Source organism: Propithecus coquereli, unplaced genomic scaffold (genome assembly GCF_000956105.1).
Source record: "Propithecus coquereli isolate 6110/MARCELLA unplaced genomic scaffold, Pcoq_1.0 Scaffold621, whole genome shotgun sequence".
NCBI classification, from domain to species: domain Eukaryota; kingdom Metazoa; phylum Chordata; class Mammalia; order Primates; family Indriidae; genus Propithecus; species Propithecus coquereli.
This window is the reverse complement of record NW_012152186.1, coordinates 407,367-430,899: the sequence shown is the minus strand read 5'-3', so window position 1 is coordinate 430,899 and position 23,533 is coordinate 407,367. Positions and strand designations below refer to the sequence as shown.

Genomic DNA, 23,533 nt, shown 5'->3' with positions numbered 1-23,533 from the left:
TGCTTGTGTGGTGGAGTGTTTCTTACTGAATTCATTGCCCACCTGGGATCCCACCTCTGCAAACCACCCAATTGTAGCACTTGCCTATTTTTCTGTTGGGTTCTGATTTTTTTTCCCCAAAAATCCATCATTAGTTTTAGATGTTGCAGATATCTTCTCCCTGCCTGTGGACCCCTCCATGAACTCTGTGGGGGTCCTCTGGTGGGGAAGAGTAAACAAATCTTCCAGTAGTCAAATCCATCACTTTTACCTTGGTGGTCTTGCTGGTCATAAGGATGGACAATAGCCCACACGCTAACAGTCCTTAGAATATCCAGTTATCCACACAGAAACCTCACAATCAGATCCCTACCTCATATCAGATGCAAAATAATGACACAGTAATCAAGACATAAAGGTTGAAAGCAAAACTTCAACATTTTTAGAAGACATTGGAAAATATCTTTATGTCCTTGGAGCAAGAAAATTACTTCTTTTACAAGAATAAAAATCACTTCAAGTGGGTCACTGAAAATGAAAAGAAAAAAAAATAAAAATCACAAACCATTAAAGGGAAGAATGATTAAATACATTAAAATTTTAAGCGTTGCAAAACTGTGGAGACAGAAATCAGATCATCGTGGGCTGGGAATGGAAGAGTTTTTTGGAATGAAGGAAATGTTCCATAACTGTATGTGTTTATCAAAACTCACAGAACTGTACACTACAAAGGATAATTTTTACTGTATGTAAATCATACCTTAGTAAATTTTTTTTTAGTTAAGACTTCTGTTGGACAAAGATACGTCATAATGTCTTGGCCTTCTTGGGCTGCCATAACAAAACACCAGAGACTGATTTACTTAAACAACAGACATTTTATTTTCCACGGTTCTGGAGGCTAAAAAGGCCAAGATCAAGGTGTCAGCCAGTTCAGTTCCTGGGGAGTACTCACTTCCTGGCTCGCTGACGGTCACTGTCTTAGTCTGTTTTCTGTTGCTTATGACAGAACACCTGAAATTGAGTAATTTATAAAGAAAGATTTATTTCTTATAGAGGCTGAGAAGTCCAAAGTCAAGGGGCTGCATCTGGTAAGGGCCTTCTTGCTGGTGGAGACTGCAGAATCCTGAGGTGGCACACGGCAGCACGTGGCGAGTGGCCAAGATTGTTCACTCTGGCACCCAGGCGGGAGTGCAGTGGTGCCCTCATAGCTCATTGCAACATCAAACTCCAGGACTCAAGCAATCCTCCTGCCTCAGTCTCCTGAGTAGTTGGGACTGCAGAAGTGTACCACCATGCTGGGCTAATTTTTTTTTCATTTTTTGTAGAGATGGGGTCTCACTATGTTGCCCAGGCTGGTCTCAAACTTCCAGCCTCAAGTGATTCCCCCACCTTGTCTTCCCAAAGTGCTGGGATTACAGGTGTGAGCCACCACATCTGGCTTCTCTTCCTCTTCTTATAAAGCCACCTGTCCCACTCCCCTGATAACCCATTTTTCCAGTCACCTCTTAAAGGCCTTACCTCTCAATACTGCCACATTAGCGGTTAAATTTCAACGAGTTTTGGAGGGGACAGATTTTCAAGCCATAGCAGCCATCTTCTCAGTGTCCTCACATCAGAGAGCAAGCAGGCTCTCTGTTGTCTCTTCTGCTAAAGGCACTAATCCCATGGAAGGGCCCTGCCCTCATGACCTCATATGCCTAATTACCTCCCAAAGACCCATCTCCAAACATCATCACATTGGTGGGTAGGGCTTCGACATGTAAATTTTTTTTTTTTTTTTTTTGAGACAGAGTCTCACTGTGTTGCCTGGGCTAGAGTGCCGTGACGTCATCTTAGCTCACAGCAACCTCAAACTCCTGGGCTCAAGCGATCCTCCTGCCTCAGCCTCCTGAGTAGCTGGGACTACAGGCATGCACCACCATGCCCGGCTAGCTTTTTCTACATATTTTTAGTTGTCCAATTAATTTCTTTCTATTTTTAGTAGAGACGGGGTCTCGCTCTTGCTCAGGCTGGTTTCGAACTCCTGAGCTCAAACAATCCGCCCGCCTTGGCCTCCCAGAGAGCTAGGATTACAGGCGTGAGCCACTGCGCCTGGCCAACATGTAAATTTTAAGGTAACAACTGGGAAGAGATATTTAGAATGGATGTAACTGACAAAAGTTTCATTTCTAGAATACACAAGGAATTCCTCAAAAACCAATAAAAGAACAGCAACCCCATAGGAAAACAAGCAAAGAAATACAAATAAGCAGTTCATATTCAATCAGAAATTCAAATTGCTGATAAGCATATAACAAAGATGCTCAACCTCATTGGTAAATCAAGGAAATGTGCAGGCTGGACGTGGTGGCTCACGCCTGTAATGCTAGCACTCTGGGAGGCCAAGGCTGGAGGATCACTTGAGTCCAGGAGTTTGAGGTTGCTATGAGCTAGGCTGATGCCACGGCACTCTACTGAGGGCAACGGAGTGAGACTGTCTGAAAAGAACTGGGGACAACCCAAATGTGTATCAACAGGTAAATGAATCAACAAGCTGGTACATCATACCCCAGATGACAACTCAGCAATAAGAAGGAATGAATTGTCGATACATACAGCATTGTGGACAAATCTCAGAATAATAATGTTCAATAAAGGGAGCCAGAGAAAAGAGAGTCCACATTACTGATTCCACTCATACAAAACTCTGGAAAACGCAAACTAACCTGCAGCGGCGGCAGATCCGCAGTCACTGGGGTAAGGGGTGGGACCGGTGAGGGAGGGATCCCGGGGCCGGGGAAGCCCCCAGCAGGTGCTGGGGACCGCTCATGGCCTTGAGCGCACTGAGGGCCTGATGGTGCGGACGTGTCAGAACTCGTCAAATTACACATTTCACGTATGTGCAGTTTATCATGTCATTACACCTAAATAAAGCTATAAACTAAAACTACCTGCCAAATATTTTTAATTTACAACTTTGAAAACTAGATTAAAATTTGCATTCTGTAAGGAACTTGGTGAGAAGTCAAATTTAGGTCCGGACCACACTCTCCCTAGTGGTCTCCAGCAGTTGAGAGCCCAGAGCCTCACTTGTGTTTACTGATACCTTATTCAGTGTGGAAGGACTTTTAGTCTCACCTTCAAATTTGGTAAAGTACATTTCTTAGAGTAAAAATAGAACATGAATTCGTAAGGCACCATTTAACTCCTCCTGACTCAGCCGGAGGGTTTGAAGATTTTCTTATTTTAACTTTTCACTCTGAAGTTGCTAGCACCTGCTTCCTGCCTTCTTGATGACAACGCATCTCCAGCTCCCCCCGCGCCTGGAGTTCTTCAGAGCCCCCTCTGTGCCCACCACACCTCCCCCAGGCCTAGCTGGGGAGGGCTCCGGAGCCTGCAGGGAGGTTTGTGCAGGGAGCAGAGCTCCCTTCTTAGCCGCCTGTCACCTCCCAAAGAGGTGAAGGTCCAGGTCACGTCATTCTCCTCCCCACTGTGTAAAAATTGTCCAAATCGCATGTGATGATGGAAGAGCTAAAAGTTAATTCTTCATACTTCTGACGAACATTTCTCATTCCTTCTTTGACAGACACCTGTCAGGGACGACCTGCCATCCTCCAACTGCCCTTTTGGCTTCCCAGGTTCCCGGTCACCAGGGAGGCAGGTCCAAGACTCCTTGGACCACTGGACAGGAACACACAGACACACGCTGAAAACGCAGCACACTGGGCAACACTGGCCTGCAGCCACTTGGGTTGGTGTGAGTCAGCAGTGGTGCCAACTCGTGTTCTAGAAGCAGTCCCTCGCCAAGCCCGTGGGTGGGGGCTTGACTGCTGCAAGGCAGGCTTGGTCTGTCCCAAAGGATAAGGACAAGATGATGTGGGGGTCAAAGGACAGCCCTCAAACCTCACCGCTGATGAGGTTCTTGGGGACTCATCGTCTTGCTCTCGCTGCCTTTGCGCCATCAGTGAGCCCACGTGCAAGGCAGAGAGAAGACAGGAAGCCAGGCAGGCACCAGCCCCTCCCCAGGAGGGTAGCACACACACATTTCTGTCCCCAGCACCCTGGACAGAGCAGGTGCGTGTACACACTCAGTTGGTGGACAAATGTCCAGGCGAGGTTACCTACAGCCCAAGTCTCCCCTGGCCCGTTGGGGTGGCTCAGCCATGGCAGGTACCACAGTGCCCAGGCTGGGAAGGAAAGAGAGGAAGGCAGTGGGGGGGTGGGGGATGAGAGACACACGTGGGGAAGGAGCCAAGCCCAGTGGCTGGCAGAGCCACACAGGAGTCTGGCCTGTGGCAAACCTGCCAGAGGCTTGCAGCACACACAAAGCACAGGTACCATGGCCGTGCAAGGCAGCACAGACGGACGCCCCCAAATCAGCACTGTTTACGTGGGCCATTCTCAGGTTTTCTATACAAAGATTGGCACGCACGGATGTCCACTGCATCCTGTGAGTCACAGTGATGGCTCTGAAGTAAACTGTGTGGCTCACAAAAGGTTGAGGGTGAAGAAGCTTCGTTCATTTGTTCATTCAACAGACACAGCACACGACACACACTTTTTAAAATGTGCATCTGCTCCCTGAAACTCCAGTGAAGACGTGGGAAAGGGACCGAATCCCGCACCCCTCTGCTTTGGCTGACGTTTTCACGCACGGCTTTCAAAGGATGGAAGTTAAACACCTTCGTCCGCATCAAAGAGGGAAGCTCAGAGTTGGCAGCTTCTACAGCTAAAGTTTCAGAAAATTCTCTCACCAAGGTTCACATATAAAAAATTATCCTTCCTTTCAGGCAACCCAGCATTTTCTATATTTTCAAGATATGGTGTATTTGAAGAGAATGTTAAGAGATTGTTGATGTGAACAGGGACAGCCTACTTCTTTGCCAACCGCTGTGGTGTAGACGTCACCACCAAGGCCAACGACAGCTCCATGAGCCAGAGCACCACTGCCTCTCCTCACCATGCACACCTGGCCCTTCTCTCTCTCACCTGCCTTCCCCAGCTTCATGGCGGGCAAGTGACACCTGCCGGGGTGTGGCCTGTACCCATCCTTTTGGGTGGTGGACGCAGCCAAACAGCGAGGCCAGTTTCTTGCAGCCAAACTGACAGCCACATCCACATGAGGAACAAGTGACTTCCCTGTGTCTGCACGGAAAGGCTTGGTCCCGGAGCACCTGCCTCCAGACTCTGCTGTCGTCCTGGAGGTCAGCACGCGGATGGGTCCTGGCAGGCAGACGCTGTTCTCAAACCTCAGCTCCGTGCTGCACAACGTCTCCACCTCACCTGCACATCTCGGACGTCAAAGGCAACAGCGCCTGGCTGTCGAGGCTGGTGGACACCCGGGATGCGCGTTCCAGACGCAGGTCCACAGACAGGTGCCAGGCGAAGGTCAGGTGCTTCACTTGCGCAGACGGTGCACTCGTGTGGGTGTCGACTGTCAGTCCAGCCAATCCCACCCTCAGGGTGCACCGGAGTGTTTGGTGTTGCCTGTGGCTGTAAGTTTTCAGTCACTTCCTTTGCTAAGCCCCACAGAGGCCACATCTGGACTCTGTAAGAAGGCTGAACAGGTTGGACACTAGGTGTGCAGGGATGTGGCCCCAACAGTGCTGGGCAGGAAAAGGACCTGAGCCAAGCTCTGACAGCTGTGGGGTCACCACAGAGCTGCTGCCGGCAAGTAAGTGCATCCTGCTTCTGACGTTGCCTCCTGGGTGACTACGGCTGCTCCTGCTTCACAGGTGAGGAACCACATGTGGAAATGAGCCCCCTAAAGCTGACTCAACAGGTGTAAGCTTAATACTGTGTTTGCCAAGGTGCCAAACTTTTCTCCCCTTTCTCAGAAAGTAAGGCCTGAACACATTTGGGATTTGGGACAGCAGTGAGCTGGGAGTGTGCAAAAACAGAGTGGGGACCACAGGGCCCAGGGCCGTCCGTGAGGGAAAGGAGGGCACAGGCAGCCAGCCTCCCTCCGGCCTCCCGCTCACGCCCTTCCGTGTGCAGAGGGGCTGGGCCACGTTCACAAGAGGAAGAAAGGCAAGGCGGCGACCAGCCCGAGGAGAGAGGCGACCAGCGGGTGGGCAGAGGAGGCCTGGCTGGTCCTGGGACGTGGCCCCCAGTCTCAGCCGCGTCTGAGCAGGTTGCCTCCCGCAGGGGAGCAGGTGCCCTGCCTGAGGACCAGGGCTTCAGGCACCAGGTGGGAAGAGTGTTCTAAACGTCACAAAAACGCAGGAAGGAAACACAACCCCAACCTCTAAGCGACAGTATCACCACTGATTCTTTTCAATCGTCTTCTTTTTCCTTCTAAAAACTTTTGCAAAGCCCAATGAATAGGTATTTTTATATTAAAAAGATTTTGTTTTTAAAAAATGCATTTTCTGGCAAGATTGTAGAACCTGTGCGTATGCAAACTGGAAGTGCAGAAACAGCAAGGCGGCGGCACTTGTGGGCCAGCCTGGGGGCCGTCCCACAGCTCCTGGCAACTCAGACAGGGCACCTCAAAGTTTTAACCAACGAACCGAAAAGGAGGCACAGGATCCAAGTAACCCCCTCAGGCGCTGGACCCAACGAACAAAGGAGGGGCTGGAATTTCCCAATGCCCCCAGTCCTGAGGGAAGGTGCTGGTGACAGGGACCAGCCACCCGAGGGCCTGGAAAGTGAGCCCTGAGTGACCGAGGACAAGCTCCTGTGGGGAGGCCCCCGTGGGAGTCCCAGGGCAGGGGGTGAGCAACCCCAGCCTGTGTCAACTGGAGGCCGACGTGGAAGGTGCCCCCATCCAGCCAGCGCATCCCGTCCCCCACCCAAGCACCCTCGTGAAGGGGCCCAGGACACGGGGCCTGGCGGGTGGCTCCGACGCATCCCTCCAGCCTCTCTGGTTTGACTTCCCTCTGAGGACACAGCTTCCCCAGGGCCAGGAGCGAGGAAGGGAAAACGGAGCGCAGAGTGCCCCATGCCCTCCACCTAAGGCAGGCAAGAGCTACCAAGGACACCCACTGCTCACACGCAGGGAGAAAGGAGGCCAGGGGCTAGGGCTGGGCAGGCCAGGGACACCCCAGCACCTTGGCTGCCCCCACTCCTAGCTGGCCCTCGGTCAGACGCCCGCACGAGCAGGGTCACAGGCCAGGCTCCATGCCTGGTCGATCCTGCCCCAGAGGTGGGGCCGTGGGGCGGGACAGTGTGGAGACAGCTCGGTGCCTGGAGAAGGGCTGAACTCAGATTTGGGGCTGGGCTCCACTGGGGGCGGGGGTGGCAGGAGGCATCCCAGAGCTCAGGAGCAGGCTCAGGGTGGCTCCCCCTTCTGAACACTTCCTCTGCCTCAGCCTTCCAGAGCTTGTCGGAAATGCCAGCAGAGGCCTAGGTCACAGGGCCGGACGACTCCCACACAGCCTGGGGGCCCTGTCTGCCCAGTGGGCAGCGAGGATGGGGACAAGGGAGACGCCCACCACGCTCCTGCAGAGACTGACCCTCCAGTTCCGCAGCAGCCCAGCAGGGCGAGGGCAGGAGCGTCAAGGACACAGGTGACCCCGGGACACTCACCTAGAGCTTAGCAGAGAAGGATTCGAAATCCGCCAGCCGCGTGACATCATTTGGGAACGTCAGCCACGCCCCACCATCAACCACCAGCACGGCCCCTGTCACGTAGGATGCCAGCGGGCTGGCCAGGTAGAGTGCGCTGTGGGCGATCTCCGTCTTGTTCCCCAGCCTTTGCAGGGGGCTCGCCAGGACTTCTGTATTCATGCTGGCCTGGGGGCCAACTGGAGGGCAGCGGGAGGCTCAGGCCCCTGTGAGCCCCAGGACCCCCACACCCTCCCCAGCCAGCACCTTCCCCAAGCCACATCTGTGAACAACAGGGACATTCAGTGTCCCCAAGGCCTAGCGGACAGAGGAGTGCAGCTGCCAAGGAACCAGCACAGGGCTTTCAACATGCACCTGCCAAGGTTCTGGAAGCTTCGATGGGCAGCCTATGCCCCAGGGGAAGATCCAAGGGAGGCCCGCGCTCCCCAGGAGGCTTACCCAGGCGCCGGAATCCCTCTGTGCCACGGATAGGGCCGGGGGCGAGGCTGTTGACACGGATATTCTGGGGACCCCACTCCACAGCCAAGTGCCGCGTCATTGCATCTGCGTGGAAGGGAGATGGATGTGAGGGGAGGACGCAGAGCCACTCTGCCTTCTGGGGTGGCCCGAATGTGGGTGGGGGCCCAGGGCCAAGGCCAGGCCTCTCCGCTGCCCACAGCTGGGCCCAGCTTCTCCTGGAGATGGCCGGCCTCCAGGGTGGTCAGGAGTGGGCCCCACAGAGAACCCAGGTGGCAGGCCGGGGTGCCCCTACCCATGGCTGCCTTGGCTGAGCCTGCATGCACCTGGAGCACCTGCCCCCGGTTACTCAGGGTTGCAGTGATGTTCACGATCACCCCTCCATGGTCCTGCAACACACGGGGGGGTGGGGGGCAGTGAGCAGGTAACCAGAAGATGGGAGGCTCCAACCAGGAGGACACCTACCCGGAAGAACTTCTCGTAGAGCACACGGGACACGTTGAAAGTGCCAACAGTGTCGATGTCCATCACGGTCTTGAAGGCGTTGAAGGACAACGCACTGGCAGGACACAGGAAATTCCCAGCTGCACCTGCAGAGGAAGAGACGCAGGTGTGCAGGTCCTGGAGACAGGGGTGCCAGGTAGGCAGTGGCCCTGCAGGGAGGGTGCAGGAGGGAGCCCGTATGCCCTGTAGGCAGGTAGAGCACATGGACCCTCAGGGTGCTGCAAGCTGGACAGAGAAGGAGACCCTTGCACTTGGACAGCACAGAGATAGGATATCATGGGTGGAACTGTGTCCCCCAAAAAGACACGATGAAGTCCTGATCTCTGGTACCTATGAATGTGGCCTTTTGAAAATAGGGTTTTTGCAGATATAACCAAGTTACACTGAAGTCACACTGAATTAGGGTGAGCCCCAAATCCAGTGACTGATGTCCCCATAATAAGAGAAGACGCAGAGACACACGGGCCACGTGACACAGAGGCAGAGAGTAGAGCAATGCGTCTATGAGCTAAGGACTGCCGGCAACACCGGAGCTACGATAAAGGCATGGAATAGATTCTCCGCTAGAGCTTCAGAGAGCATGGCTCTGCTATCACCTTGGCCTTGGACTTTCTAGCCTCCAGGACGGAGAAAGAGTACGTTTCTGTTGTTTTAAGCCACACAGGTTGTGGCGCTCTGTTAGCCCCAGGAAACTATGCACAGGATAGTTCTAAAAGAGAATTTCAGCAAGTGAACCCTAATGCAAACTGTGGACTGCAGTTAGTAATAACAAATCAATGCTGTTCATCAACTGCAACAAATGCAAGATGTCACTGGTAAGGAAAACTGGGGGTGGGTACATGGAATTCCACGTACTACCTGCTCAACGGCTCTGTAAATCTTAAACTGTACTAAAAAAAATAAGGTCTATTACTTTCTTTAAAGGGAGAATTTCAGGACACAAGGTACCCCTGGGCCTGTATCAGTCACATTCACAGGCAGGCTTGAGTGGAGGCTGTGCTGAACTGGAAGCAGCAGAGCCTGGCCCGAGACAGAGCCCAGAGCCTGGGTCTTCACCTCCGGTACCTGCAGCTGTGCCTGAGGTGGGCACCTAGGCCCTCTGGCACAGTCCCCATGCAAGGACCAGAGTTCTGGGGCCCCAAGATGGTATTGCTGACCTGCCAGAAGCCCCCCAGCCTCACTCAACACTGACTCACAGTTGATGAGAATGTCGATTTTGCCAAACTCCTTTAGCGCCTGGTCCACAGCAGCCACGATGGCTAGGGGCGCTCGGACGTCCATGGATAGAGGGAGGCACCGTTGGCCAGTGGCAGCAGCCAGCTTCTTGGCAGCCTAGAAGCCAGACAAAAAGACACAGGTGGACAGCTCAGCAGCCTCAGCCTGGAGGAACAGCCTTCAGAGTCCATGAGGATGACATGGGTCCAGGTTCTACCAGGACCCTGGATTTGCTGCTGGACCCCACTCTGGGGGAGCCCAGCCTCCAAGGGGCCACTCCTGAGGCCACGAGCCCTGGTGGGAGTTTGTAAGACATCCCACACCCTCTATCCCCCCGTCCCTGCCCAGAATCCTCCCTTTGCTCTGCCATCACTGGCCAAGGGCAGCCCCACCTGGATTTCCATCCCTGCCAGAGGTGGCACTGGTGAGATTCTAGCCCAGGTCAAGGACCCAGGTAGGTGGGACACCTTCATAACCCTACTAAGGCCAGAGATCCTCCAATATGAGGGCCCCTCACAGGACCCAATAATCACTTTCCCAAAGCTCCATATTTGGGGGAGGAGAAAGTTCTGGCGTCACTATCCCCTGGACCTCAGCACCCTCCTAGCCCAGGCTCAAGGGCCCCCACAGCTACCCGTGGATGGGGCCACAGGAGAGACCCTCACCATAGACACTCTTGGCAGGCTCCGGCTGGCGATGACTGTGTGGCAGCCATGCCTGCAAAACCAGACGGCAGGTGTGAGGACAGTAAGGGGGGAGGGGCACTCCCAGGTGGGCTCTTGCCCAAGCACGTAGCAGCGATCCCACCCAAGAGTTTCTTGGCAAAAGTACCAGTCAAGGGCTGAAGGCACGGCTGGCAGAGGGCATGGGCTGAACAGGGCTGAGCAACTGTGGAGGGACCTCAGGTGAATGCCATTGTTGCCCACCCCGGGGTTTCTGGGCTGGGCCCCTCTGGCATGTGGTATCGCAGTCACACAGGCTTGTAGACCCCACCCTGAACACCTTGTGCATGCAGAGACAGCTACTGCCCAGGCTCTGCTTTGTCCTCCTGGCTCAGCCCCACATGCCTGGGCCCCCTTCCCCCTGTGGAGTTGGAGTGAAGGGCACAGAGCCCATTCTGAAGCAGGTGCCTCCCTGCCCCACGCCGCCTCACAGTAACAACAAAGGCAGCTACTGCCTGCTAAGCAGGTCCATGGGAGCTACAGTGGCCCATCTAATCCTCAAAACGACCCTGAGCATAGATGACCAGGCTCTTCTAGGAGAAGCAACATGCATAGAGCCTCGGCTTTAAAGACAGGTCCACCCAACCTCTTCCTGTGGGACTCACCTCTTTGGTATTTAAAGTAGGGACGCTTGGGGGAACCGGGGAAGGGTCCCTCTCTCCCAGCCTCAGCCTAACTCTGGGCTTCTGCCAGGCAGGGTGACAAGTTGCTAACCCCGGCCTGGTCACACCACTTGCTTGTGTTCCAAGAGACAATGTGCTCTGCGTGGTAGGGGCGTCCGATACAACCCACCCTGACCCCAGCTCTGTGAGGCCCCAGAAGGCCCCAAGACCAGAGCCACACAACCTCCACTGGCCTCTGGGAGACCCCAGAGTCCAGTCTACCCCTGGGAGACCCCAGAGTCCAGTCTCCCCCTGTGCCAATACCCGACCCCTCCCCAGACCCTCTAGGAGGCACCTGGACTCTGCTGGGCAGGCGGGGGACGTCCACGCCCCATTCCCTAGAGAAGTTCCACCACCCACCGAGCATCCTGTCCAGGGAGCCCGGGATCCAGCAGGGGCACGGGGCGGGGGGCCCAGAGCAGTGCTCACCTCATGAAAATCTCAGCAATCCGGAACCCAATCCCAGAGCCACCGCCTGTGATAAATGCCACTTTGTCCCTGAGAGCAGAAAAAAGGAGGCTCTTTAAAAAGATTGCTGTTAACCGAGGCGGGCAAGCGGGTGGCTGCGGACGGCTCTGACCCTCTCAACCGGCGCTTTTGCCCGGTCTGAATTGACTGTAAGGCTGGTGGCGGGCACCCCTCCCCTCCCTAAAGAAAGTAAGAGAAGCCCACAAACAACTGCCAGGCTCACCTGAGTTAAAAAATAACCACACCTGGACGTTCACCCCGATAAGAGAAGTTGCGGTCCCTGGGGTCCACAAATACCACCGGCGCCGCCTGAAATCCACAAATACCACTGGCCCCTCCTACTTCTCGACACCCACCCTAAAACTGCAACAAAGAACTCCCCACTTTTCACGCCAAAATTGTTTGCCCCAGAAAACCCCCATCCCCCAAATCTAAAACATATATAAGCCCGCTCAAAACTCTCGGGCGGCGCCACTTCTTGGGTCCCACCTCTCGGGACCCGTGAACCTCGCCCGGGAGCGCTCTTTTTCCCCTTCCCCCAATAAAGCCTCGTTGCTTGCCCTTTTCGCTCTGCTCGTCTTTCTTTCTCTGGCGCCGACCATCCAAAAACCTTACATTTCGGTGCCAAAACCAAGGAGGGGCAAGTGGCGCCGCCCCCTTCCGCGGACCCTCCGGACAAGGATCTTTGGCCACACGCCCTAGGTCCCTGATTCTCTTGGCCCGGGTAAGTCACTCTGTGTTGCCTCAGCTCAAGACCGTTTGGATCTCTGTCTCAAGGAGCTGTTCCTTCCGTTTAAATTCGTGGGCCCAGGTCAGAGGGCCCTGACCCCGGGACTGGAGACCCTCAGGGATGCCTGAGACTCTCTTGTTCCCTTTTCCTGTCTGGGCATATCTGCCTTGGTGGGGACATCCCCCTGGCTTTTGTCGCCTTCCCCATCTGCTTGACCTGAGACACCATGGGCAGCCAATCCTCCAAAATTCCACGGAAGACTCCCCTGGGCTGTCTCCTGGCTAACCTGACTGTCTTGGGCCTTGGGCCCGATATCCGGCCCAAGCACCTCACTTTTTACTATAATAATGCCTGGCCAATGTATAAATTGGACAATGGCTCCCAGTGGCCTACAAATGGGACTTTCGATTTCAATGTCTTACAAGACCTTGACAACTTCTGCCACAGAAGCGGCAAGTGGTCCAAAATTCCTTATGTCCAGGCATTTTTTTACCTCCACTCTCGCCCCTCTCTTTGCCTGACTTGCAATCCCGCACGGGTCCTCCTGGCCAGGACCTTGCCGCCCGCACTCGGGGCCCCACCACCTCCTGCCCTTCCTCCTTCCACTACCCCGCCACCTCCAGCGAAGAAACCTTCTGCTTTCTCTGACCCTCCTGAGTCTCTCGGTTCTTCCCCTCCTCGACCTCCTCCCCATGCAGATGCCATACGTCCAAGCCTTTTTCTGTTCAGGCTCCCGTTATCTCTGTTTTTTTCTCTCTCTCTCTCTCTCTTTCCCTGACACCATCCTCTCATCACCCGGCACCGTCTCTTCCTGTCTCTCCAGATGCCTCCTCAGCTTTCTCTGTTTCCCTTAACTCCTTGAGGTCTCCCCTACACAGCCCCGCCGTGTCCAGGCTATCTGCACCCTCCCGGCTTTCTCCTACGTGCGCTCCCGCCCCTCCCTCTGTCAGACCTGTAACCCTGCGCAGGTCCTCCTGGCTCACAACTCCCCTCTCTCTCCAGATCCCTCTCAGACCTCTCTCCAGCAGCCTCCACCTCGGCCTTCTCAGATTCCCCAGACTCCTCAGCCACCCTCCCGTTAGACCCCCGCCTTACTCTGGTCACTCTCCACCTGAGCCTTCTGCCCAACCCACCGCTCCATTCCCCCAGTCGCCCCCGCGGTCTCCTATCGGTCGTCACACCCATTCTCACAGACTCCCCTCCAATCGTCCTCTCATCTGCCCGCTGCATGAAGTGGCCGGGGCCAAGGGCGTCGTACAAGTACATGTCCCCTTTTCCCTTTCTGACCTCTCCCAAAGTGAGAGGCGGTTGGGGTCGTTTTCAAATGACCCTACTGCTTACACCAAGGAATTCCGGTATCTTACTCAGGCCTACGACCTCACTTGGCATGATATCTTTGTTATCCTATCTTCCACCCTCACTACTGATGAAAAGGCACGGGTCTGGGCAGCGGCCCAGGGCCATGCTGACCAGGTCCAGCTCAATGATCGCACCAGGCCACCAGGTGTAGAGGCTGTTCCCTGAAATGAGCCGGAATGGGATTATCAGCCAGATACCCAGAAAGGCAGGAGACGGCGGGACCGCATGCTGCAGTGCATTCTCGCTGGGCTCCATGCCACTGCCCAACGCGCGGTCAACTATGACAAGCTGAGGGAGGTCACTCAGAGGGCAGATGAAAACCCGGCCGCCTTTCTGAGTCGCCTCACCGACGCCCTTATCCAACACATCCGCCTAGACCCCACCTCGGTGGCCAGGGGCACAGTCCTGGCAACCCACTTTATCACTCAGTCCTCTTCTGACATCTGAAAGAAGCTCAAAAAGGCAGATCAAGGTCCTCAGATCCCACTTGGTGACCTGGTAATTATTGCATTTAAAGTTTTCAATTCTTGTGATAAACAGGCAGAGGTCCAAAAGGAAGCGCCAAAAGGCTCACTTGCAGGCCCACGCCTTGGTTGCAGCTCTGCGGCCGGCAGGGGTCGGTGGTTCGAGAAGACCTGCGACACCGGCTGGACCCTCTGGGGCCACCCCTTCCGCCAAGTGCTTCGAGGGCCACTGGGCCAAATGCTGCCCGCAGCCACGACCGCCCACTAAGCCATGTGCATGCGGTCAAGAGGGACACTGGAAAAGTGATTGCCCCTCCGGCTCAGGGTCTGGAGGGTCAGCCCTTCCATCCATAGACCCGCCAATGGCGATGTTGGGCTTGGCTGCCGACGACTGATGGGACCCCGACTCGACGACCCTGATCACCCTGGCCGAGCCCAGGGCAAAAATCAAGGTAGCGGGTAGACAGTGTCCTTTTTGGTCGACACGGGGGCTACCTACTCTGTCCTCTCCGCTTTCTCTGGTCCCACTTATCCTTCCCAGGTCTCCGTCATGGGGATTGACGGCCGCCCGTCCTTTCCTCGCACAACCGGGCCGGTGACATGCTGGCTTGAACAACGCCCCATCACTCACTCTTTCCTTATTATACCTCCATGTCCCACTCCCCTTTTGGGGCACGCCTTGCTAGCCAAAATAGGGGCCACACTTAACTTCTCTTCAGGACCCGCCTCCCTGCTACTGCTCTCTTTACTACCTGCTACATCTGGTGGCCAAGGCGACTCCCCTCCACTCCCGCTGCCTGCTCAGGAAGTGGACCCCCGAGTGTGTGACACCTCCACTCCCATTGTTGCCTCTCATCACACCCCCATCCTTATCAAGCTCAAAGACCCGTCCTCTTTCCCTTCTCGACCTCAGTTTCCCATATCACCTACACACCAAAGGGGTCTCAAACCCATTGCCGACCACCTCTTACAGACAGGCCTCCTTGTTCCTACTAACTCTCCCCTACAACACCCCAATCCTTCCTGTCAGAAAGCCAAATGGCTCCTACCGGCTAGTCCAGGACCTCAGACTCATTAATGAGGCAGTGGTCCCCATACACCCTGTAGTGCCTAATCCCTACACTTTACTTTCTCATATTCTGCCCTCCACTACCCACTTTCCTGTCCTGGACCTCAAAGATGCCGTCTTTACTATCCCCTTAGACCCAGCCAGCTACAATCTCCTTGCCCTCACATGGAAAGATCCTGACACGAACACATGCAGGCAAGTCACTTGGACTGTCCTGACCCAGGGGTTTCGGGACAGCCCCTATCTATTTGGTCAGGCTCTGGCCCAGGACCTACTCCAGTGTTCCTTACAACCTAGCACCATCCTCCAATACGTTGATGATCTACTGCTCTGTAGTCCCTCTCTGCAATACTCCAAGACTCACACTGCCTCTCTACTCAACTTTCTTGCCTCTAAGGGCTGTCAGGTGTCCCCCTCTAAAGTTCAGCTGTCTACACCCACTGTCGCTTACCTTGGACTTCGTCTCACCCCCATTTCCCGTGGTCTCACTGTGGATCGCCAGCAGGCTCTTCGTGACCTTCAGCCACCCACCACTGCCGAGCAGATTCTGTCCTTCCTCGGGTTCGTTGGTTTCTTCCGACACTGGATCCCCAACTTTTCTCTCCTTGCTAAACCCCTCTATGAGGCAGCATGTGATGCCTCCGCTGGCCCTCTATTAAACCCTCAGGCTGTCTGCCGCGCGTTTCTGAAGCTTCCTGATGCTCTCCTACAAGCACCCCCTCTAACTCTCCCTAATCCTAAAAAAACCCTTTTACCTTTACACGGATGAGCGCCAAGGCCTGGCCCTCGGCGTTCTCACCCAATCTCTGGGCTCCTGGAACCCACCCTCCTTTACTCCGGTAGCTTATTTATCCAAACAACTGGACACCACGGTCCGTGGCTGGCCGCCCTGTCTCTGGATACTGGCCGCGGCAGCTACTCTCGCTAGGGAGGCACTAAAACTTTCCCTGGGACAGGATCTACATGTCTTTTCTACCCATCGCCTCCAAGACCTTCTAACTCACCGTTCGTTGGCGCTCCTCACTCCTTCTAGATTACAGGAATTCTATCTCCTATTTGTAAAAAATCCCACCATTACCTTGACGCAGTCTCCAACCTGAAACCCTGCTACTCTACTTCCCATCCCATCCTTAACCCTGTCCTCTCATTCTTGTTCTGAGTTGGTCAAAGCCACTACCACCTCACTAAGGGGAACAACTATGCCGATGCTGTCGCCCACAGCCTAACATCCCCAAAACACCCTGGTCCAGCTCCTCTTCTTTTCCTTTCCATTCCTTCCCTCCAACCTTGCTATATTGGCACCAAGGGCCTCTTCCACTTCCTACAGCCTCTATTTTCACACCCTTCGCTAAACTCCCTTATCAAAACTGTGTGCTCGGTCTGTGACATTTGTGCTTCTGTCAATCCTCAGGGGGGCCTCAAACTCCCCGTGTCTACCCATCGAATGCGTGGACACCACCCCGGACAAGACTGGCAGGTCGATTTCACTCACATGTCGCCCCGCAGACGCTTCAAATATCTTTTAACACTGATAGACACCTTCACGGGTTGGGCTGAAGCTTTCCCTACTGCCAACAAAACTGCTAGAGTTGTGGCCTCCACTCTCATCACAAAGATTATTCCTCGTTTTGGCCTTCCTTCCTCCATTCAGTCTGACAATGGCCCTGCTTTCATTTCTAAAGTTGTTCACCATGTCTGTGAGACACTCAATATAACATAGAAACTTCATGTTCCCTACAGACCTCAGTCCTCAGGAAAGGTTAAAAGGGCTAACAGGTTAATAAAAGACCACCTCACCAAACTCATTATCGAGTCCCGTCAATCATGACTTACCTCTTGCCCCTGGCTCTCACACGGATCAGGGCAGCCCCTCGATATCCTACTTATCTGAGCCCTTTTGAGCTCATGTACCACCGGCCTTTTCTCATTAACCATCATCTTCCAGCCCAGTCCCCACCTTTGGCCTCCTATCTCCCATCTCTCTCTCCCCAAAGGCAACTTCTCCGTGCTCACGCGGACAGATACCTGCCTCAGCCGCCAGAGACCGACTCTGGTATCTCTCACACGGCTGATCCGGATTCAATTTACGTCTAAAAATTTAAGTTCCTCCAGCGCCGCCTACAGGAGCTATCTCCAGTGGCAGTAAACCAACTACCTCTTCATCCATACTCCCCGCAACCAGTCCCCCCTGGACCAGTCACCCCTCCTCCAGCCCACTCCGGCCCACAGCCCCGACTACATCCCCTCACAGCAGGAAGTAGTCAGAAAGAGCGGCGCCCAACATAACCAAAAGGCCGGAATGTAAGGCTGGTGGCGGGCAGCCCTCCCCTCCCTAAAGCAAATAAGAGAAGCCCACAAACAACTGCCAGGCTCACCTGAGTTAAAAAATAACCACACCTGGACGTTCACCCGGATAAGAGAAGTTGCGGTCCCTGGGGTCCACAAATACCACTGGCCCCTCCTACTTCTCGACACCCACCCTAAAACTGCAACAAAGAACTCTCCACTTTTCACGCCAAAATTCTTCGCCCCAGAAAACCCCCATCCCCCAACTCTAAAACATATATAAGCCCGCTCAAAACTCTCGGGCGGCGCCACTTCTCGGGCCCCACCTCTCGGGACCCGTGAACCTTGCCCCGGAGCGCTCTTTTTCCCCTTCCCCCAATAAAGCCTCGTTGCTTGCCCTTTTCGCTCTGCTCGTCTTTCTTTCTCTGGCCCCGACCATCCAAAAACCTTACATTGACAAGAAACGTGCACGACTTTTACAGGAAGCAAAGACAAAGCTGCTTCTCAAAACCTGGTATTTCTGGGCTTTCTGGGTCTTCAGGAACTTTTCCTACAACTTCAACCTACAACTCTGTTCACCAGGTGACCAGGCGAGACCTGCTTTCGAACACACGAGCCGTCGCCACCCCGACCCCACCGCGTGCCGCGGCGGGACGGACGCGCGCTCACCGGAGCAGGTCGGGGCAGAAGAGGTGGCGGTACTCAGGTAGGCAGGCGTCGTCCTCCACGTCGGGCGGCGGCTGCGCCATGGCCCTCGGCGCGGCGGGAGCAGCGAGGACGGCGGGACCCAGCGCGGGAACGGCCTCGAACTTCGCCCTGGGCGCTCTCCCGGGACAAGCCCCGCCCCGGGCACGCCCTCATGGAGGCTCCGCCCCCGAGCACGGCATGCTGGGACTGGAGGTCGGTCCGGGCCGCGCGCGCGGCGGGCGCAGGCGCAGTGCGGTGCGCGTCCTGCCGGCCTCGCGGCCTTCACCGGGGCTGGGCGTCCGCGCCGCAGTCGGAGCCTGGCGGCCGCATCGGACACTCCCGGTTCCCGCTATGAGGCCGGGCTCGCGCGGCAGCCCGGGGCTTCTCGGCGTCCGCCACCGCCGCGGGCCCAGCCGCGCTCCTCAAACAGCGGGTCGGGGAGTTTGAGCCCCTCACCCCGCACCTCCCCCTTCCCTGCTGCACAAATACGGCGAAGGAGGAGGGAAGGGAAGCTAGCCCCGGGAAAGCAGAGGAAAACGAGGAGGGCCTTTCCCTGGCGTGGCCGTCCTTAGTGCCAGTTCCCCTCCTGACCGGTTTGGTGGCCAATAAAGGGCCGCTGGCACTTCATCCGTGCCCCAGGTGGCGAATCAGGCAGTGGCCGATGCCCTGAACCCGGGACGCCCAAGTTGGCTTCAGCAGGTGTAATGATAGGCAGGGTCTGCTACCTGTGCTGAGGGCCCGAGGACACACCGTAGGAGCACCGACTTCCGGACCCAGGGGTGGGGTGTGATGTGTGTGGTGTCTACGTGGCAACAAATGGATGCCAGGCAGCTCCCACCAGCTTTGGGCCACATAAGGCCACAAAGTGGGGGAGGTCTGTGGTCACCAGGCTCATTCTGCCCCGGGGGCTCTCAGCCCCCAGCTACCCCTTCCTGGCTGCTCCAGCTGTTCCAGCTGCAGCTTCCCGACCCGCTCAGGAAAGGCTGCTCCTCCTGGGACTGCGCCAACCTGGGGCTCAGCCTGTATTCCCCCAGATCTCAGGCTGGAGGTCTCTGGACCCTTGCCTGGCTCATGCATTCAACAAAGTTATGGATCCCTTCCTGAGTGTGCAAGACAGTAAGCTTCATTTTTATTATTTATTTTTGCTTTGAGTCAGGGTCTCTCTCTGTTGCCTGGGCTGGAGTGCAGTGGCATGATCATAGCTCCTTGCAGCCTCAAATTTCTAGGCTACGTGAACCTCCCACCTCAGCCTCCCCAGTAGCTGGGACTACCGGTGCATGCCACCACACCAGGCTAGTTTTTCTTACTTTTTTTTTTTTTTTTTGGTAGAGATGGGGTCTTGCTGTGTTGCCAGGCTGGTCTCAAACTCTTGGGCTCAAGTGATCCTCCCGCCTCAGCCTCCCAAAGTGCTGGGATTACAGGCATAAGCCACTGTGCCTGGCCACCTTCATTTTTAAACTGCTTATAACTTGCATAAAAGCATCATTTCTACCTCAGAGATGGCAGATAGTCATTACGACTTCATAATGAGTGCACCACCCCCATGTCCAGCACAGTGAATTTTAATATCTCCACTTTGGGGGAGAAGCAGTTATACCACCCACCTTTGAAGACACCCCAAAGGTTGTCTGGCACTTTGGTACAGAAAAGATTTGTTCCAATCTTAATGCTGGTTGGGATACAGAAAGGCACGTAAAGTTGGTGGCTCAAACTCCTCCAAGCTGGGGGTGCAGCAGGTGAACAGGGAAGTGATTTGGGAGACAGGTATAGGCGTGGGCTTGAGTTCTTATTGACCGAGGTAGTTGGTCCTGGTTGGACGCTGGGGTGGCCAAGGGCAGCCTGAGCTCTCAGACTGGGTACACGCTGCTCTGATGGCCACCGTCTGCCCAGTTCACCAGCTCACTGCTCTGGAACCACAGCTGGATCTCTCTCTGGGCCCCCTCTATGGAGTCACTGGCGTGGATGATGTTCCTGTGCCAGGTGGCAGGAGAGAAAGGTAAGGCTCAGGCTGGCTGCAGTGTGCACTTTGGGGAGTCCCAGGGTCCATCTTTTACTCCCCTGTTGCCCTCTGTCTAGGGGAACAAGCCTGGTGATTGTGCAGAGGGGAAAGAATAACAGGAGGCTGGGAAACCGGGCTCCAGCCTGGCCTCAGCCTCTTGCTCACAACCTCCTGCACCAGCCCAGACCCAAGCTTTTTGGCACCTCATTTCCCCCCAGCTGTGCCACGCCAGCCCCTAGCGGTGTCTGGCAAGTTAGTCAGATAACGGGCAATCACGGCAGAGTATACACACAACACAAAGCAAATGCTTCATCTCCTCCTACGTGCAGGAAAGGGTTGTGAAGAAAGCTCCAGCGACGTAAGCTGTGATATCCCACCATAAGTCTTTTGGCTTCACCTTCAGCACAGCAAGACACCCAGGTCTTGTGGATCTGCCTTAGGAACAGGCCGTCACCCCAAACACTGGCCCTCTTTGCCCCCGAGTGGGCAGCTGAGTGTGTCAGGGTCCCGGTACCTGCTGATGTGAATGCTGAAGTCTCCCCGGATGGTCCCAGGGGCGGCCTCTGCAGAGTCAGTATGTCCTATCATGGCCCTTGAGGCACGGACCACATTGTACCCTTCCCAGACCTGCAGCAAGAGATAAAGTCTGGGGAGAGGTGGAGAGCGCCAAGGGCCCCCAGGCTCAATCCAGGGCCCTTCCTTTTGCTTAGGGGAGGACACACCTGCTGCCCCTCCACTGCCGCTGCCCACCATACCATGGCCACTACTGGCCCGGAGCTCATGTAGCTGATGAGGGCTGGGTAGAAGGGCTTTCTCCTCAGGTCCTGGTAGTGCTCAGCAAGGACGCTCTCAGGCGCCTGGGTGGTATAGGGGGAGGGGTAAAAGAGGCCCCCAGAGAGTAAACTCCGGGCACTGGGCAGGTGGCTGTGGTGCCCTGACCCCAGAGCACCTTGAAGGTAACACCTACATGGGTTCCCAACCGCAGAACAGATGCCTCCCTCCCCGCTTCAACTGCCAAAGCCAGGACATTCCCCCGACACTAGCTGAGATGTCCCCTCAGGGACACCCACCAGCAGTGAGCCCTGGTACCTGCAGCATCTTCATCCCCACCAGCTTGAAGCCCCGCCTCTCAAAGCGCTGGATCACATCCCCAACCAGCCGCCGCTGCACCCCATCTGGCTTCACCGCCACCAAGGTCCGCTCCCGGGTCCAAGAGGGCCCTCCTTTAAAAGAGGAGGGGTCAGGGCTGCTGCTGCCTCACGCTTCCATGGCCCCCTGACCTGGGCTCCTCTGCCAGGGCCCAGGCAGCACCGTGCTTCAGGGTATCTGCCTCTACGCAGGGCAGCTCTGGAAGAGACAAGTATGGTACCCAGAGCCAGAAAGTGCCCCCGTGGCACTGCCTGTCAGGGATACCCAGGGCAGAATGTCCCCAGGTCTTCTAGCCTGTTGGAGGGGCCACAGCTTTGCTAAGGCAGTGGCATAATCTGCCCTGGAGGCCTGGAGATGCTGCACAACTCTGGCCTTGATTTTGACTATTGTCCCTCTGCAAGATGGCACAGACACGGTCTGAAGCCCAGACCATCCTCTGGATTTGAGGTGAAGGAATGGCAGAGACCCAGGGAAAAGTGCACTTCTTCCACCAGGTGGGCCATGGGCACGGGGACAAAAGGGGCCTGAAGATGGAGAAGGCAGGTAGAGGGTTCTTGTCTGCAGCCAGCAGACGCTGGAGGGCTTCCTCTCTCACACCCTGCCAGGCGGGAACTCTGCTGCTGGGGGTTCCAAGGCCAGATGCTTCCAGACCCAGGGTCAGTGCTGAACTCTGCCCTAGCCTCTCTCCTCTGGAGGGGGCACTGCCAGGGAGCCGGAGACATGCTCACCCTCCTACAGCCCCAGGCCACTCCCAGAGTGATGCTGACCCTCTAGCATTAGGTCCAGGGTCAAAATGCTGGTTTTGAAAAGAGCCCAGACGCTGGATGTCCCACAAAAAGGGTGCACAGAACCAAAGGAGAAATGGCGAGTTAGCGTCCAGGCAGGCTGCATGTCTGGCCTCACCTCCAGGAGGGAAAATTGACCACAGTTCATCCTGAGTAGCAGGCAGTGGGTGCCCACCACGGGCCTTCAGGACTGAAGGAGGCCCATGGGAGGAACCCCCTGGCTTGTTTGTTCCCCCCAAACCCAGTTCACAGGGCTCTCTTCTAGCCTGGGGGCTCTGCTGCCAGCTGCTCTGCGCCTTGGAGGATGGCAGTCACTTGTCAGGGCCTATGGAAGGAACATTATGATACGTGGCTCTCAGGAAGCACCCCGCGAGTGGGCAGCAGTGGGCCAGGCAGACGTAGGGCCTAGTGTCCCCACTCTGGCCTAACTTGGCGGGAGGCGGCCCAGCCACAGCGGCTCCTGGGGAGTGCTCCTCTGCTGGGGACAAGCCTCTCCAGGAGACCCGGGCCAAGCGGACCTCCAACACCGCCCTGTGCGGCCTCCTGGCCTTTGGCTTTCAATTGTTCCAGGACCCTGGGCCCCCCGCCGACCCGAGGCAGCCTGGGGAGAAGGAAGGCACGGCCCCGGCCAGGCGGGACGGGAACTCCAGGGCGGGAGTGGAGCGCCGGTCCGAGTCTGCGCCTTCAGACTTGGCTGGACCCCCACCCTCGGCCTGCCCCGCCGCACGTGCGCGAACAAAGGCCGAGCGGCGCGCCCTCCCGCCGGCCTACTGGGTCGTCCGGCCCGACTCACCCGAGCAGGTGCGCGCGAGCAGGCCAGGGCCTGGGGCGCGCAGCCAGCAGCGCAGCCCCCGCAGCGCGGCGCCCCCAAAGAGGCCGCCCATGACGCGGGGCGGAGGGGAACGCGGCGTGTAGCGGAGATGGGAGGGCGGTGCCAGGCCCCAGGCCCATCCTCCGGCCCCCAGCCCGCCGCAGACCCGCCCCGGCCCCGCCCCCTGGCCCCAGCCCGTCCCCTGGGCCACGCCCCCCAGCCGCAGCCCCGCTCGGGGACTGACCCTGCACCGGCGCTGACCCACGCTCTAGGCCCGCTGCACCGGCAGAGCCCGGGGCTCACAGGCACATGGGAGATTTGTTTCTTTTTGAGAAAGGGTCTCGCTCTGTTGCCCAAACTGCAGTGCAGTGATGTCATCACAGCTCACTGCAACCTCCCACTCCTGGGCTCAAGCATCCTCCTGCCTCAGCCTCCGGAGCAGCTGGGACTCCAGGTGTGCACCACCAGGCCCAGATAATTTTTCTATTTTTACTAGAGATGGGGTCTCGTCTTGCTCAGGCTGGGCTGGAACTCCTGAGCTCAAATGATCCTCCTGCCCCGGCCTCCCAGAGTGCTAGGATTACAGGCAAGAGCCACTGCTCCCAGCTGTGGGAATGTTTAATGTCGATTTCTGTTG

At 56.2% G+C, this 23,533-nt stretch overlaps 2 protein-coding genes across 4 annotated transcripts; both read right to left on the bottom strand.

The window, feature by feature from the left end:
* Window positions 1–478: 478 nt before the first annotated feature.
* Window positions 479–18,294, bottom strand: DECR2 (2,4-dienoyl CoA reductase 2, peroxisomal). 2 transcript variants are annotated; one of them, XM_012659626.1, is made up of 9 exons: window positions 18,135–18,294; window positions 11,519–11,587; window positions 10,371–10,422; window positions 9,687–9,822; window positions 8,452–8,576; window positions 8,282–8,375; window positions 7,969–8,073; window positions 7,492–7,709; window positions 479–507 (listed from the first exon to the last, which is right to left on the bottom strand). In XM_012659626.1, exons 1-8 carry the CDS (start codon window positions 18,212–18,214, stop codon window positions 7,492–7,494), a joined length of 879 nt encoding a protein of 292 aa, XP_012515080.1. In that variant the 5' UTR covers window positions 18,215–18,294; the 3' UTR covers window positions 479–507. The 2 variants fall into 2 exon arrangements, with proteins under 2 accessions (XP_012515080.1, XP_012515079.1); XM_012659625.1 differs by lacking the exon at window positions 479–507 and adding an exon at window positions 870–993.
* Window positions 18,295–19,718: 1,424 nt separating this feature from the next.
* On the bottom strand, window positions 19,719–22,973 carry NME4 (NME/NM23 nucleoside diphosphate kinase 4). Of its 2 annotated transcripts, none has more exons than XM_012659627.1 (5): window positions 22,879–22,973; window positions 21,241–21,374; window positions 20,907–21,008; window positions 20,666–20,778; window positions 19,719–20,123 (listed from the first exon to the last, which is right to left on the bottom strand). In XM_012659627.1, exons 1-5 carry the CDS (start codon window positions 22,967–22,969, stop codon window positions 20,000–20,002), a joined length of 564 nt encoding a protein of 187 aa, XP_012515081.1. In that variant the 5' UTR covers window positions 22,970–22,973; the 3' UTR covers window positions 19,719–19,999. The 2 variants fall into 2 exon arrangements, with proteins under 2 accessions (XP_012515081.1, XP_012515082.1); XM_012659628.1 differs by lacking the exon at window positions 22,879–22,973 and adding an exon at window positions 22,068–22,125.
* Window positions 22,974–23,533: the final 560 nt, after the last annotated feature.

Bases quoted from the DNA above. Each gene is read 5' to 3' on its own strand.
- DECR2 (XM_012659626.1), bottom strand. From the start codon at position 18,214: ATGGCGCAGCCGCCGCCCGACGTGGAGGACGACGCCTGCCTACCTGAG. The intron at 10,423-11,518 runs GTGAGCACTGCT...CTGGTTTTGCAG, and splicing joins ATTGCTGAGATTTTCATGAG to GCATGGCTGCCACACAGTCA. The intron at 8,376-8,451 runs GTAGGTGTCCTC...CGTGTGTTGCAG, and splicing joins TCTACGAGAAGTTCTTCCGG to GACCATGGAGGGGTGATCGT.
- NME4 (XM_012659627.1), bottom strand. From the start codon at position 22,969: ATGGGCGGCCTCTTTGGGGGCGCCGCGCTGCGGGGGCTGCGCTGCTGG. The intron at 21,375-22,878 runs GTGAGTCGGGCC...CCTCTTTTAAAG, and splicing joins GCTCGCGCGCACCTGCTCGG to GAGGGCCCTCTTGGACCCGG. The intron at 20,124-20,665 runs GTACCGGGACCC...CACCTGGCACAG, and splicing joins TTCAGCATTCACATCAGCAG to GAACATCATCCACGCCAGTG.